This window comes from Papilio xuthus, unplaced genomic scaffold, assembly GCF_000836235.2.
Source record: "Papilio xuthus unplaced genomic scaffold, Pxut_1.1 DF827542.1, whole genome shotgun sequence".
In the NCBI taxonomy this organism is placed as follows: Eukaryota; Metazoa; Arthropoda; class Insecta; order Lepidoptera; family Papilionidae; genus Papilio; species Papilio xuthus.
Genome location: NW_013531107.1, coordinates 3694910 through 3711509, shown reverse-complemented (window position 1 = coordinate 3711509; position 16600 = coordinate 3694910). Strand labels below are relative to the sequence as shown.

The 16600-nt window shown below is 32.8% G+C and overlaps 1 protein-coding gene across 4 annotated transcripts; it reads right to left on the bottom strand.

Moving 5' to 3' along the window:
- Window positions 1–926: 926 nt before the first annotated feature.
- LOC106119103 (uncharacterized) lies at window positions 927–16440 on the bottom strand. Of its 4 annotated transcripts, none has more exons than XM_013313970.1 (21): window positions 16259–16440; window positions 15333–15782; window positions 14944–15050; window positions 14652–14787; window positions 14062–14570; window positions 13572–13659; window positions 13315–13468; window positions 10292–10507; window positions 8529–8599; window positions 7752–7954; window positions 7301–7422; window positions 6956–7112; window positions 6663–6764; window positions 6252–6356; window positions 5624–5782; window positions 4956–5145; window positions 4227–4324; window positions 3762–3883; window positions 3453–3537; window positions 2786–2925; window positions 927–2279 (listed from the first exon to the last, which is right to left on the bottom strand). In XM_013313970.1, the coding sequence occupies exons 1-21, from the start codon at window positions 16275–16277 to the stop codon at window positions 2090–2092; spliced, it is 3423 nt and encodes a 1140-aa protein (XP_013169424.1). In that variant the 5' UTR covers window positions 16278–16440; the 3' UTR covers window positions 927–2089. The 4 variants fall into 4 exon arrangements, with proteins under 4 accessions (XP_013169424.1, XP_013169425.1, XP_013169426.1 ...); XM_013313971.1 differs by having other exon boundaries at window positions 5624–5776; XM_013313972.1 differs by lacking the exon at window positions 6252–6356.
- Between the last annotated feature and the right edge of the window lie 160 nt (window positions 16441–16600).

Here is a 16600-nt window from a genome sequence, read left to right as displayed (position 1 = left end):
TTGGAATTTTATAACAGCATATATAATGGATTTATTGTCGAAGGGTTTGTTACATTAACGAGAAAAGACGAGAGAAAGCTCATATTTTGTGAGAAATTAGGTTTCTATTGCTGAAACGATACAAAAAAATCTCTATAAAAGGATAGGTCATTGAAATATCAGCTTTTGCTCACTTCCGACATTTCCTGTGGTGTTAGTGACAGTTAATCTTCTTTATTAGTTCGAGTTTCCAAACACCAATCAAAATCAAACAGGCACAAAGTTACTACGGTTATAGCCTATCTATGTATAGAGGTGAGTGAAAAAAAATATTGTTATCCCTCTCCATTTCTACAGATAAAAAGAGACAATATGTTTACAAGTGCTTCGGCAGAAAAACACCAAATACTAGAAAAATGAAGGTTAATTTGGAATAAAATACTCGAAATAAGGAATGAATAAAAATTATTATATACAATTTTACGTGTTCTATATTTAAACTAAACATAAAAGGAATATAAAATTATGAAGTAAAGGAAGTACAATTTTTTTTTCATATTTTAGCACGGAAACTATGATTTTTTTTTCTCAGTATTATTGTAATTTTTTCAAAATTAAATTCTCGGCAGTGAAATAAATTGATGATAAAATTGTGCGAATAAAACACATATCGTAGGAATAAAATTGAACCATACTTCACACATATTTACCTTAGCAAATATAAATATACTTTAACATTTTTTTGAATAGTAAAATTACTTTTAAATAAAAAAAAATTAAATATAAGACGATGTTTAAATAATAAAATAATAAACTTAAACAAAACTAAAACAAAAATAATACCTTTCATCTAAATACCTAACTAATGTAACCTATTTTATATACCAATAAATATTTCTAATACATTCTCCGAAGTTTTTTTTAATAAACAAAAAAAAGAAAAATTTAATAAATATAATATTTGTGGAATATTTTTTTATATACAAACACCTATATATTTTTATTTACCGACTTTTTTTGCTAACCGTAGCGACAGTCTTTAACTTATTTATACGCTCAAATGCCTAATATGTATTTGAACATGGTACTTATTTTACACATATAAAGACAAACTCGATTTCACAAGAAAATCGATTAGAAACGGTTTTCGAATCGATTTTTAATTCAATAATCATTAAAAAAAAAACTTACGAAAACGGTCAACTATATTAAAAATATCTTTTATCTATTTTTATAATGTCTATAACTAAAATAGTAACTTGATAGTACAATTAAATGCAAACTCACTATTAATTTTTATTCAGTAACTTCGAGAAATCCTTGACTAAATACAAAGGAACTTGGTAAATTTTCATATAGAATAATTCAATAAATTCTGTTATCGATACTTTGGAATTTAATGCAATGATAAAAAATAAATAAAAAAATTGTGATGATAAATTAAAAAAAAATATTTTAAAAATTTGACGCCATTATTTTAATGGATTGAATGTGCGTCTACAAAAAATAGTAGCAATGGAATAAAAAAAACTTTACATTTTTTTATTTTAAATATTTATCTGTGGTGGCAGAATGATATTTCCTTTGCCTTAACAAGTTAACTTTCCATACTTTGTCTTTATACTTTTTTTTTTACTTTTTGACGAAGAACAATTTTATTAACATTTGACAATAATTAGGGAATATTACCTGAAAAATCGAGATACAATATTTTGGCCCATATACTTTGCATAATAAGTGTGATTATTTCTTGACTTATTAATTCCATATCACGTTTAATGCCAAAACTATTTTCACATACTAAAGTGAGCAATATTAAAAAAAATGTATGAAAACTATATAAATGGATCGAAGGCGATGGCTTTGGAATTACGGCTTAGTTCCGATTTAAACGTGCCCGTTAAGCCAACATGGCGATAATGAAATAGGCACAGAATACAACGACTTATAGCCAGTCCATTTATAGATTTTAGATTACTATTTTCTTTACATTTGAGAATATAAATCGAAAAAAAAACAAGATAGTTCGACGATCGCATTTTAGTATAAATAATTAACAAGTCAAAAGATAATCACATCATTATAATAATTTGGATTAACTTACAGAAGTTCACTCAAAGCTGACGGGCGTGGGTGTCATGAGGTCTATCAGTATGTCCTCCATGTTGGGCAGCACTAGAACTTTCTCGAACTCTCTGGTCAACTTCTGCTCTATCCAGTTGGAGATGTGAGCGAAGCGCAGCGCACGAGCGCCCACTGCGGGTCGCGCGCGCAGCACTAGTTGCGGATTCGTGCGGAAACTGCAAAAGTAAAAAACTAAAATTATATCGAATCTTTATTGATACATGCTAGATAGTCTCGCATCATTTCTATTTCTATAATTAGTTGAATTTTTGAACACTAAAAGCTAGATCCGAAATATGAAAAATCAAATAGGCACAGAAAACCATTTCACATAGCCTATCCAATATAGTGGTCAGTGAATATTTTACATTAAAAAAGGTCATGATACGTCAATAGGACTATATAGACTCTAGTTAAGTAAAAAATTTCATTACGCTTTATTACTTTATTAGTAAATAGAGGACAAACATACATTGATGTTTATTTATTTAAATAGATATAATAGATACAATGCTTTAAAAATATAAAAGTGCATAAAATAGCGTCATATTATGACGTCATAGTTCTGGATAAGCACAGAATGGTTAGATTTGATACATATTTATTTTTATCAATACAAAAATATCAAATACAATTTTGATGACTCAGCAGTGCAGAAGGCTGTAGTATTATGATGGCTCACCCTATCCATATCCTGTCATGTGGCGGAGAGGGCAGGTTGAGGGCGAGGCGTCCTTCCAGGCCGTGCACCTCCAGCTGCAGCTTGATGTCCGTGTTGGAGAGGCCCTCCATCGCGCGCTTCACGTACTTGTAGTCAGTCACCTACAACACATACAACTTAAGTAAGATTAAAAACCCAAGGGACTGTGATATTTGTCTTGCCTATAGAGGTTTCTCTCTAATACGATTTTCTCGTTACAATATATATTACTACTTGTCGCCCGCAATACCATCCACAAGAAAATAAAAAAAAACCTAGTAGGTAGCCCATGTTTTCTTTCAAACTAAGTTCTATAAGTATGCCAAATTTAATTCGCTAAACCGTTCTGGAGATACCTTGAAACAAACAATCATTCAACCATTTAGACTGTCGCATTTATAGTAAGACTCCCACGACTCCATCCAGCCGGATTAAAAAAAAAGAAAAATAAGTCATCTATGTGTTCTTCCAGAGCATGTTCGGCAACTATGCCAATTTTAGCGAGATCTATTAAGCTGTTCCGGAGATACCTCAAAACATCCATACATCCAACTAACCACTCGCATTTATAATTAAGTAAGATTATAGCAATCATCAATATCCGTAGTAATAAATATGGTAGAGTAAAGTAAAATATTTTATATAGTACCTGTTGAAAATATTTATTAGTTGCAATCCTGTCGACCATTCGAAGGAACTTCTTCTTTGATGATCCTCCTTCTGTCATTGTTGATCTGAAAATAAAATACAAAAAATTAACAATTGACTCCCTCAAAAGCCAGTTTTTATAGTAAATTTCACATATCTTATTGGCTCGAAACTTCACACGAGAGATGTTGAGCCGGTAAGATATTTGAAAAATACTATACTAGAATACAATTGTACATGATGTCATATAGTGTGACTTATAAAGTTGTTATGTGAATGTATGTGCAGTGTGTACCAGCAGTAAACTTACGAGGAGTCAGATATGACGACGTTCTCGCCGCTGTCTACAGGCTGCACCAGCGGACTGTCATCATCACTGCTCGATTCCGCGGAGTCTTCTATGTCACTGTCATATATAGCCGGCTTGCGTTTCTACAAATTATATGCAATTAGATATTATTAAAAAAAACTTAATTTGTATTTGGATGGGTGTTTGAAGATATCTCTACAACGGCTGAATGGATCTACACTAATTAAGTTTTTTATATATCCACGCAGACAGAGTCGCGGGCGACTGCTAGTTTGTAATATTAGGTAGAAAAAAGATTTATTATTTATAGTGGAATTCAATGGAAATAAGAAATTATTGCAAAGCTATTTAAACAATTTTCCCTTAATAAGACTGCAATTAGATTTATTAACAACAGACAAAATAAATCCATAGACTATACTTTGTTTATGGAGGACAATGCGATATTAAAAGTATTGTACTTACTCTCAACTGTTTCTCTGCGCCAGTGGTCGTGGGACAATTTACGTCAGTTTCTTCAACGTTTTCTGTGGTCGCCATCAATTGGTCTTCCAGAGTAACATCTGTGTAATAAACGAATATATGATGTGAATATATATAACATATAAAAGCTAGGCAGCCAATTTGGCATAAATAATGTAATAATAATTTTTCACACGCTATTATCTAAGCTTTAATAATAGCGCCATCTAGCGGCACAGAGTATTCATGATTTGACTACCAGGGGGAGCTATATATGATTTATCTTATATATAAAATTCTCGTGTCACAATTTTCGTTCCCATACTCCTCCGAAACGGCTTGACCGATTCTCATGAAATTTTGTGAACATATTGAGTAGGCCTGAGAATTGGCCAACATCTTTTTTTAATCCCGCGCGGACGGAGTCGCGGACGACAGCTAGTTTATACTAAAGTTATAAAGAAGAAAGATTGGTCTGTTTACATAGGCTCCGAAGCTACTGCAGTTTTAAAAAATTATTTCACTTTTGGAAATCTATCTCTGAGTGACATAGGCTAGCTGTAGCCCACAACTCCGTCCTGATATTAAAAAAAAATATGTTCTACATATGTTCCAAATTTCATAGAGATCCACGCATTCGTTATGGAAATAATTTCTAACAAACAAATATCCATCCATCCAAACTTTCGCATTTATAATATTCATAAGATTATGAAGATAAATTTATCTTACTTTTCTCCTTAAGTTTCATGAGATTGATCTGTGTAAGTATAGAGATGTGCGCTCCGCCGTCATATCGCACGTCAGCGTCGAGCCACACGCCGCGCTCGTCCCACGCGGGCGCAGACACGCCGCGCACCAGCGGGCACGCCCCCGACAGTGACAGCTCCGTCACCACCAGCGGACTCATGAATGACGGCAACTGGCAACACAAACTGACTTGTATTATGACGTCATCAAACTGTTGTAACAATACATTTCGTAATTTGCACAATGTTTATTTTTCTTTAAGGGAATAATTTTTTTTACGTCGTTCGAGATTTTTTTATATTAGTTTTCCTTTTTTTATTTTTTTGTAATAAATAATTTTTGAACTATCTTAAAAAAAATTAAAAAATTACTTTACTATTATTTTTTGAGTAAATTTTCACGGAAATTGTTACCATGACTATAGACAACAGATTACATTATTCTTTGCATAGAAAATAAAATGTTTTTGTTTGTTTATGGTTCATTTAATCCTACTTCAATCAAACAAAATACAAATAGTTAGAAAAGCAGTTTTTCTTCCATTGATTTTTCATTGCATTGGGAACATAATTAATCCATTATTTTAAGGTTTATATAAAGACATATTCGTCTCTGCTCCATTATCTTTTCCTTCGTTTTAACGTGTTTACCTTTAACGTGTTAAGCTTCCTCTGTATCCTGTTCTGTAAGCGTGCGATGGTGGCGGGGTCACGCATCACGTCGAACATGAGCCGCGCCAGCACCGTGTTCACCCACGTCACCTCCGCCGGCAGCGTGCGGCACTCGCACTCCACCACAGAGCTCTGCGGCTGAAAAAACACCCTATTTTTCATATATACACTATAATAATGTCAAGGGCGTCGCCAATAGGGGGGGGGGGGTAGGGGCAATAGTCCACCCCTAGATATATAAACAATTTGGAAACTCTAAGATACTTGCATATTCATATACATTCACATAGATAACTCAATAACTATTTGTCTATTTTTCCATTTAGCTAATAAAAATTACCTTAGGAATAAATAAATTTCTTACAATGACTTAACAAACTACGTTATGTAGTGACATAAAGACGTTGTTCTACAGTACGTATTAAAGTTTGTCTTCAAATAAGATCATGAGAACACAATTCACAGCGTCAAAAAAATTTTTTTTTTAATTTAATGGAAATAATAAATACTTTTTTTTCTTATAAATCTGTATTCTATTTCAAACCAATACGATGTTACCAATATAAGTGACTACAATGTACAGTGAAGAGAATGTGAGGTAACGAACGTTGCCTTTCTTCTTCTTCTTGGGCTTGGCGCGGTCGTGCGGCGAGGGCTCCAGCTGACACATCACGCCCACCTCGCTCGTGTGACGCTGTTTACTTTGGTGCGACTACACACGCACAAACCCATACAAATGATATTAAGGTCTTAACGTGGGCGAAGTAAGATTAAAAAAATGTCGGACATCAGAGCATTTTTTATCCCACATTACAACCCCTGCGATAAAGAGTAACTTCTTTGAAGGTGCTCTTGAGAGATCTTACTTTTTCGTCGCATGTTATAAACAATAAAGACAAAAATGTAAGTGGAACAATGTAAGTGCTCCTTAAATTTTAATTAAAATTAAAACTATATGTCAGATAATTAATAACTTTCATTTGTTCGTAAAATATTGAAAAATAATCAAAATACATACCTGTATTATTTTAAATAGGTACGGCCAGAATGTCTTCTCATAGGACTCCGACTGCGACGGGTATGGTGGAAACACCTCTGATGTCACCTCACTTGTTTTGTTCTGTAATAACCAAATATTTTAATTGCAACATCGATCGACAAATAAAACAATTAACTAAAAGGAAGCAGTTCTATAAATACATAATGGCATCTCTTTCATTCTCTTTAACAATATAGAGATAACAATATATGAAGTTAACACTGTAACATAATTAATCGGCAAATGGAACACTACTAAAACTTTGTCTTTACCTTGCCAAATGCGATTGTATCCTTTTCTGTCAGCTTATACACAGCGAGCTCGATGCCGTCTTTGGTTTCCTGCGCGTCATTCCCCAGCTTTTCTTCCACTATAGATGATTCGTTCGACGCATTCGCTTCAGATATGGCGGCGTTCAGACGACGGTACCTATCATATAATTTAAAAAAAAAAATTTAAAGGTTCCTGTCATGTTAAATTGCTTGTTTCTTTTATAGTAGTTGATCTATCGAGAGTTTTGAACTTTATCTCTACAATTAAGGCGCATTTCAAAAACGTAAAAAAATCTGCTTTTTAAGTCCTAAGATTAGTAATTTCAAACGATTTTTTATGATTACCATTCGTGTTTGTCGCGGCCGGTGCGCGCAAAAAGAAAGAGATGGGCGTGTTTGTCGCGCGACTGCTTCACGTGTAGGCTCCACTCGCCTTCCGGCCCGCCCTCCCCGGTGCCTTCCAACTCCTGACACAAAACGATTCTTTCAGCAATGGAATACGATAATAAAAGACAGCAGACAGGATTTACAAAGTTTTGTAATAAACAATTATTTTGGATATAACCAACATTTTTTGATGGATAAATGGATGCTTGTTAGAAGGTACCTCCGGAACGACTCATAGGATCTCGATGTAATTTTTGTATATATGCAGAATATTGTCCAGAAGAACACATAGACTACTAAGTTTTTTCTTAATTCCACAAAGACGGAATCGCGACAAAAGTTATTTACATATTTATAAAAGAGCATATAACGATATTTTGTAGAATGACTAAATATTCTTGATACTTACCGCTTCATCCAAGAACTCTTTAATCCGCGACAATTCGCTATCATCGATTTCATCATCGTTATCATCTTTAGTACTGGTGGCGGACTTGGAGGCGAGGTCGGGGTCAGGCTCTGGAGTCGGTGCTTCCTCCGACTGCGGCGACTTGTCGCTCGTCACCGGCACGTCTGTGTCCGCTGATGATGACAAACTGTCTGACCGTTTGTCTGTTGATATTTAATAATTCGATGGTTGATTTTAAGCGATTTGACTAGTTGAAGTATATGTGATTTATATGTTAAGTTCTATTAAAAATTACTAAAGGGCGACCTACGTCAGTATTAAACGAAGATATGTTGGTTATGTAATATTCGTTTACAGTAATTTTTTGTTATGGATACTGTTAGGAAATCCGACACTGTGCCGGTGTACTGTGTCGACGTTTATGTCCCCTCACTAATCATTCTGATACTTCACGTTGTAATGAAAGCGCGACATTCGCGCCAAAGCATCCTAACTAATAATGTCTAAAAATACATAATAAACAAAAAAAGATTTTCGATATCATTGATACGAACGCGCTTTGCATTTGCATAATTAAAATGACTGATCTTTAAGAACTTTTAGATAGAATATTTACGATTTTTTTAACATATTTCTCGCTAACAAACGAGACGTATAGAATTAACAATATGTAGTTCCTACACGTTATTAAGTCAGGTTTTTGTATCAGTAAATTACTTCTAGACATTAATAAAATAAGTTGTTTTGACTACAATGAATGTTTAAATGAATAGTTACCTCGATGTATTTTTCTTACAAGTCGATGTCTCAAACCTTCCTTTCCAGGTTCACTTTCGCTTTGCGAATTACTGTGAAGGGAGAAATATATCAAGTTAATGTTTATACGCGTTTATTCTGTCTGTTGGAACAAAATTAGATATAAATCTATACTAATATTATAAAGCGGAAGAGTTTGTTTAAACGCGCTAATCTCATGAACTACTGATCTGTTTTGAAAAATTCTTTTTTTGTTGGATAGTCCATTTATAGAGGAAGGCTTTAAGCATATATAACATTACGCTGCGAACAATAGTTTTTTTATTCCGCGCGGATGGAGTCGCCGGCGATAACTAGTAATTATATAATATTCCTGGAATTTAATTAAAAATGTTGAAGCCTCTGACATGTATGTCTAGCCTAAAAAGTTTCAAATGACACAAACAATGGCACTTTTAAGCATGTTAAAAGCTGGTGGCGATAGCCGCCAGTTCTTTCCAAACACTTATTTTGTATAATAAAGAAAGAAAAACATAAAAACATCGTTAATATTTATACAATTGAAAAACAAGTTCACTGGTAAACATTCATAAAAACCACACATTAACATGTTGATTTAATAATTAATTCGTTCCAAGAATCAGGCTCAAACTTGTTGTAACTGATATTCATTTATATTTTCCCATAGACAAGAAATAATTTAAAATCTAACTAATATTATAAATGCGAATGCTGAGACGGAGTCACGGCTCCGAACATTTAAATAGTGGTAGTGACCGCTTTAATATTTCCGCAGAAATTGGCTCGGCTCGCCCGGCAAAATATCACGACCACACAGAAGACACGCGTCAAGTGGAAGCAATTCCGTGTCTGATGAGTGTGCGTCCCGGAGCTATAATTTTAGTCCAATTTCCCTTTCCACCCTTTTTCTTTTAAGGAGAGAATGGGAAATGGCAGTGGATTTTTCGGATGAGTGGATACATGCGAAGGGAAAATATATTCTTTCTGTGCATCGCCTCCTCTGTCAATTAAAGGTAGGCAACGTATATGCAATTGCGTATATCTATGGGCGACGGTCGCTTCGCTATTTCAGCGATTTCAGGTTGCCGCTCGCTCGTTTGTGACCTTTTGATATAAAAAAAAACGGGCAACTACTAGTAATCCATGGAGCATGTCCATGGATACACTGGAGCTATGACTCTCCTATGTATTTCTATTGTAACAAAATGTATTTACGAATGAACGATGCTTTAATTATTTCGAATTATAAAGCGATAAAACGATATAATATTTATGTAAATTATCTACACAAACCAAATCTAATCAACAACTCATACTATGTCAAACATAACAAATTCAAAACGATATAACATAGAATAGCTTAATCAATACACGTGTAATATATATATATATAAAAAAGACGAAATATTTGTATTTTTGTATGTAACGAATAAACTCAAAAACTAATGAACTGAGTTTCTTTTTGCAATTAGAAAGTTACATTAATATTGAGTAACATAGGCTTTGCTTATTATTAAAAATATTTGATTTAATTCTGTACAAACGAAAGCGGGCACAAACGGTTTCAAGAATAATATATTGAAAATATAGCGATAAGGATATGTTAAATGTATGCCAGAAATTTTACAAAAATATGAATCATGCCATATTTATTCGACGCACTAAAAGTCCTTAATTAGTCACTAAAGGTAAGCCTTAGCGTAGATTTGGCATAGTAAATCTATACAAAGGATGTTCCATAAAAGAAAAATCTTTACACGTACCTCTTTTCCCGTCTTCTCCATATAAATTTCTTCTTTTTTTCAGGACTCGTATTCGTCTCCGTACTCTCTGTCTCATGTGCCGGTATTTGTTCTTTAGTTTTCTTTTCTGTTGATTCGGCAAGTTTTTTTTCTACCGACCCATTTTCCTTTTCTAATACTTGAATCTTTTCCTTCTCATTGAGTATTATGCAGATGGGATATTTCTTGCTCCATTGCCTATATGCAAAACAAGAAATTAAGGTCACGTTAACGCAAGTTAGACAAAAATAGACATAAAACATATATGTTTTCACTACAGTGAAAGAATTAAATTCGCTTCCCACTGGGGATATGTGACCATAAGAGCTATCATTTAGCACGTATGTATGTCGTCATAACAAATTTTCGAACTAATTACATTTGACGCATCAAATGTAATTTCACCGAATAGAGCAGGAAGTTTCTTTAACTGTGACAATCAACAATTTTTAATTACGAGCGGTCGCCCACGACTCCGTCCAATCGGATTAAAAAAAACATAATAAGTAGCCTATGTGTTCTTCCAGACTATGTTCTATATGTATGCCAAATTTCTATGAGATCCAATGAAACATCCATCCATCCATCTAAACATTAGCATTTATAATATTAGTACGATTAGAAAGACATAACCGCGTCCACATAAACTTTTCGAGTTTTGAGTATTAAGTTTATAACATTAACTAAGTACTGAATAGTTGAAAACCTTTAGGTATTGTATGTTCGAATTCCCTCAGGTTGCACACCATTGTTTAGGGTTCGTTGGTGATTAAGAATTAGATCGTATGTCAATACATAGAGTGTGGTCATTCGGTGGGATTATCGTAGCTTACTTAATCCCACCCAATGACCATAATTAAATTTTATACTGTCATGAATATTCGTTTTATTTCGATTCTTTTTTTTTAATTCGTATAATCGCCTATGGTGTGTGTTGGGTGAATAATCTTATTATCTTTAATATGTGAAAGTGGATTATATTACGTTAAAAATCAAACGGAAGACCGACATTATGATAAGTTAAGTGAAACGGAGCGTGACGACCAAGGTCAGCTCGTGTCATTGAAGTACAAATAAATCACTACTAAGACGTCAATATAGAAAACGAGTTGAATAAGAAAAAAACAAGCAACTTGTTAACTCGGACATTAACTTTGATATGACGATATACCCATATTTTAAAAATAAAACAACTGTGTATCGTATGTATACTAGAGATGGGTCGTTAACGGTTCTGTTATCAACGAAAAGAAACGTTTATTTTGATTTTTCAACTACTCGATTAACGAGACAGAAATTCTGGCGACAAAAAACAAGCGACGCCTATGTTAACTTATGATGAATTATAACCAGTTGAACGAAAAACGTTCAACGGTTGAAACGCTGAAAGGAGTTAAACTGGTTATTCAACTAGTTAGTTGAATCAATAGCCGTCCCTGTATAGGTACTATAATGGAATGACAATATTTTGTCACCTTGTTTACAATTTTACACGCACGAAGAAATGTTTCCCAGAAAACCAATGTAATAACACGTCAAAAGCAAGCACTTATAAAACTTATCTCACTAAAGATAAGTTGTATAAATACTACAAAATTTCCGCTTTCCGGTAGCTGCTATTTAATACCGGAGTTTCGTAAGGATAATTTGAACTTGTAGTCGGTGCTATTGATGTAAATAACAATGTATCATTTGGGTTTACGTTTGAATTCTATAATTAAGTATGTTAGGTTTATATATCTATCAGTGGGGCGTCGCGGTGGTAAGTTAACACGATCCCGTGGCGTACCACATAACTACCGTGCCTTCCCCGAGGCACGGAGTATGCCTAAAGCATTCCCCTCTGAAAAAAAAAAGGTTGATATATCTATAATATAAAAGATATCATAATTCGTACACACGACGTATTTACGATGGTTATAATGAAAATCCAATTTTTTAACATTTCTGCATGTCTATCTACAAATCTGCTTTTGTTCCGGGTAATCTATAATACGAAACGGCTGGATCTATTTTGACAGACCTTTCACTGGAAGGTAGCAGCTGTGTGCGGAGGTAACTTACTTTATAATATAATACGTCAATTTTAAAACAAATTATTTAGGATTATATAAATAAATTCATTGTGTGTGACAAATGGCATCCATTATAGTTTAATAAAATAAAATATTATGAGCATTTGTCGTGGTAAACGACACTTTGGCACATCGCCCAAATGGTCAACGAAAATGCGTTACAACTACGCAGGTATTCTGTCAATTTATAAACAGCAAACAAAGAACTCGTTCAATGTCGCTCGTAGTTCGTGTACGAACCAATTAAAAATAAACAACTGCTCAAAACAAAAGAATTGGGCGCAAGAATAGGTCATTAACCTTATAATGTTATCATATCAAAAAGGTTGCTATCCGATTAGAGTAACGAATTAATTGTAGGCATTACAATTTATTAGTGTTGTCATTTTTAGTAATTAACAGGTGTGTTCACGTTTTTGATAAAACACGTTTTAAGTAGATTTTACTTTAAATGCGTTTTACCAGGATATTTTAATAGCAAACGGCCATGTCACAGATTAGAATCCTTGTATGAGGTGCGGATAATTCCTGCGTTATTAAATTTACAGTCGACTGTGTAAATTTTATTAAATAATACTACTGTCGAAGCGTACAAAATAATGTTTACTAACTTTGTCATTCTTTTTTACTTTTTTTTTGTTTATGAACAAATTTTTTGGCTGCCATTGCTTACCTAAAGTTTGACGTCTTAAGGATTTTTTTTTAAAGTTGCTTAACATTTTGAACGTCAAAAATTCGAAAAAAATTATTGTCGAAATGTTGTATAAAATCTTATTTAAATTATACAATAATTAGTTATCTGCAAAAAGACTGGAATTTACAGGAAGATGACCACGATAGTTTTGAGCGACTATACATTGCGCAATATAAAATAATAAATACCTGTAGGAATATAATAATAATATACATATAAATAAATAGAAAACTTACCTTCTTCTAACGAGACCTTTTGGCAGCAAAATAATTCGAGCTCCTGTTAAATTGTAGAGTCTGTGTTGATAAAATGCAACATTCTCTATTTTTTCGTCCCATAATGCCCTCTTGGCGATTTTCGTCGTTGTATAGGATAAACGTAAATTACAACCTAAAAGAACAAAAAACGATTAAAAAAATGTAACTCCTTTATTTTTTTTTGCATAAATTTAAATTTAGTTTTTCAAAATTTTGGAAGGAAATTAAAAACTTACCTTCCAATTTCATAAATGCAGTAGTTGTTTTATTTATGTGGTATGTATACGGATCGTAATCGGGACACCTGTAATGGTTTATCCAACCCTAAAATAAATAAAATTGTAATATAGACAAGCGTAAGTTATAGGTTTTTAAATTACTATTGTATATATTTATTCTTCCACATTGTATTCTTATAAAAAAACATTCTTAAAAATACATTTAGAATTCATGTACTGTAGGCTCGGAGCCTACTCTAAATCAGGGGTGACCAGGCTATAGTTAACCACACTGGCCCGGTGCGGTTCTTCTCAGATATGTGCAGGTTGTATCACGATTTCCTTTACCGTACGAACGTCGGAAAAATGTACATCGTATGTAAATCGAAAATTACATAGGTACATAGAAGGATTCGAACTTAGGACCTGTAGATTGCAAGACAAGTTCTTAACCCTTGAGTCACCGTTGCCCATTTAGACTGACTTTCCTGATGTGGACATTACTTACCTCGTATTTCTTCATAGGTGTATGTTCTTTAACTGCAGGTATTGTATAAGCAACAGGCACATCATTGCTCTGTTTAAATTGATAAAAACTCCTCTTGGGTTCCCATTCACTAAAATAATTATCTAACACCCATGTCTTGAAACATGTTATAAAATAGAAAACCCAAAGACCTAATAGAAAACCGATCCAAACATTTGAATTCGGGAACAAAATATAATTTAATAATAGGAAAATTGTGAGAAAGTACATAGTACAATTGAAGAAGTTTGTTCTTGTTCTGGTTGTTTCGTTATTATTATTTAAGCCATTTTTGCTCGGTGGAAAGTTAAAGTCCATAGGAGCGACTAAAGGTTGAGGGATGGCTGATGTGATTTCAATGGGTTTATCATGTGACTCTGAATCTAACTGTGTTACATCTCCAAATGCATCAATCGTATCCTCTAATGCCTCCACACCTGACTCTATTTCAACATTATCATCTTTCGGAACTTCTATAGTTTCATTATGACCTGAAATTTTTTTTCTTTCTAAATTTTTTATTTTTGTATGAAACAATTTAAATATTTTTTAAAAATTATCTTATTACTTACCTAGTATTTTATGTGTATCTTCACTTGAATCAGTTGCATTTTTATTAGCAAGGCTTAAATCGCGCTCTGAAGCCTTTGCTGTTAAAGGTTGAGTCATTTCAGAGAGATTTTGTATGCTACTGTCAAGAGAGGAAACCTGTATAGATTATAATTTCTTTTTAACATAGAGTAGACAAGTACTATAATAATAGTTACACCATCAATTATTTCAAGATAATTGATGGTGTAACTATGATTGAATTAAAAAGTTTTTAGTAAAAATTCTTACATAATTAAAGACATATTTTATCACCTGGTTATCTGTGTCTCCTATACTATGCTGATCAGTATCTTTAATTGCTGAGTTTTCTTCAGAATCTGAAGTCGAACTCTCTCGAGGTAGAGATTTCTCTTTTGTTTCTATTATAAACAAAACAATACAATGTAATCTTTAAATATCCCACTTAAGAAAAGTATTTACACAGAGAATAATTATAAAAGAGTTAGGATAAAACTGGCCATGCATATATTATTTTAATAGTAATAAGTATTTTAGTCTCTTAGGCACAAAATCTGTACTAAAACACCATTATTCTTTAATTATGATAAATAAATAATGCCACATACAACCCTAGACATTGGCAACTAATAAGTTAGAGATAAAAAATAAATAAATCATAGAAAATATAATAAACAATTTACCTTCCACTGATCTAGTTTTCATATCTTCAACAGCTTGAGCTATTTTGAATTTGAAATCATGGAATATCTTCCAAGTCTCATTGGCACTTTCTTTTCCTTCAGGTATAGACTCAGAAGTACTTCTTTTACCTAATCTGTTTAGATAGTCTTTTACTGGAGATGAAGAGACTTCTTTTGGTGGAACTGGACTTTTACTTTCTTCATTAGATTTACTCTCTGCTTGTTTGGAGTCATCTTGTTTGTCAATTGTTTTTTCAGTGCGCATAGACTTGAAATATTTATCTATGATTGATGTTTTGTCCCCACGTTTTGGGCTGGCACTTATAGGTTCTTTAACTGGTGGTTCACATTGTGGGGTTGGAGGATCATCTTCACATGGTTGAAATAATTCCTCTAACTCTTCATTATTTGCATTATATCTAAATGATAGTGTTGCATTGGGTGATTTCCCTGTGAAAATCAGAATGAGCTCATTGTTTTGGCTCTGTTTGTTCTAGATAAAGATTATGACACATTCTAACATAAAATTGTCCAATTATGTTTGTTATAGAAAGTCAATGGAGTGTAACTGTATTTGAATTAATTAAATGACCGATTGTAAAAGTAATTTATAGTATTACAATTTTCTTTAAAATATCTAATACTTTATTCAGCATAATTTTAGAATTTTTGATTTAAACCATAGAATTTTTCCGTTTTCCAGAACCAGTAATTATACAATTATAATCAAAATATATAAAATTCAGCAGATATACGGCGTTAAAATATTGTTTATTTTGTCTGTTGTCAGAGAAACAATTCAAAGGAAAATTGTCATATAATTATTTAGAATTTATTATGATATTAACAATGTTTTATTCTTTAGTTGCAACAAAGAAAATAGATAAGAATTATTGTGAAATTATTTTGTTACTGAATTAACATACCCGCGCCTGACACCTCCATATTTTTCAACAAAAATAGTTCTGCATAATAGGATTAGTGTTTAGAATAAATAAGGATCACATCATACGATGCATAAAACTTGATAATAAGCACTTTTAAGTAATAGATGGAATATTTGGTCAAAATATACAATGAAACCAAATGATACTTGATTCGATCAAGAAGTTTGAGTTTGATTTGACGTTTATTATTTATTGTGTCACAGTTGTAGATCACAGATTCACAAATAAATATTTTGATAATTAATTAATGGGGACTTTTAAGTGTACAAGGGTGAGCCTGATGGTCATCACATGTTACTAGTGGAACAACTAAAAAAAATG

Bases quoted from the DNA above. Each gene is read 5' to 3' on its own strand.
- LOC106119103 (XM_013313970.1), bottom strand. The intron at 13,469-13,571 runs GTAAGTTTTTAA...TTGTTCTTTTAG, and splicing joins TGCATTTATGAAATTGGAAG to GTTGTAATTTACGTTTATCC. The intron at 7,113-7,300 runs GTAATCATAAAA...ATTATATGATAG, and splicing joins GGCCGCGACAAACACGAATG to GTACCGTCGTCTGAACGCCG.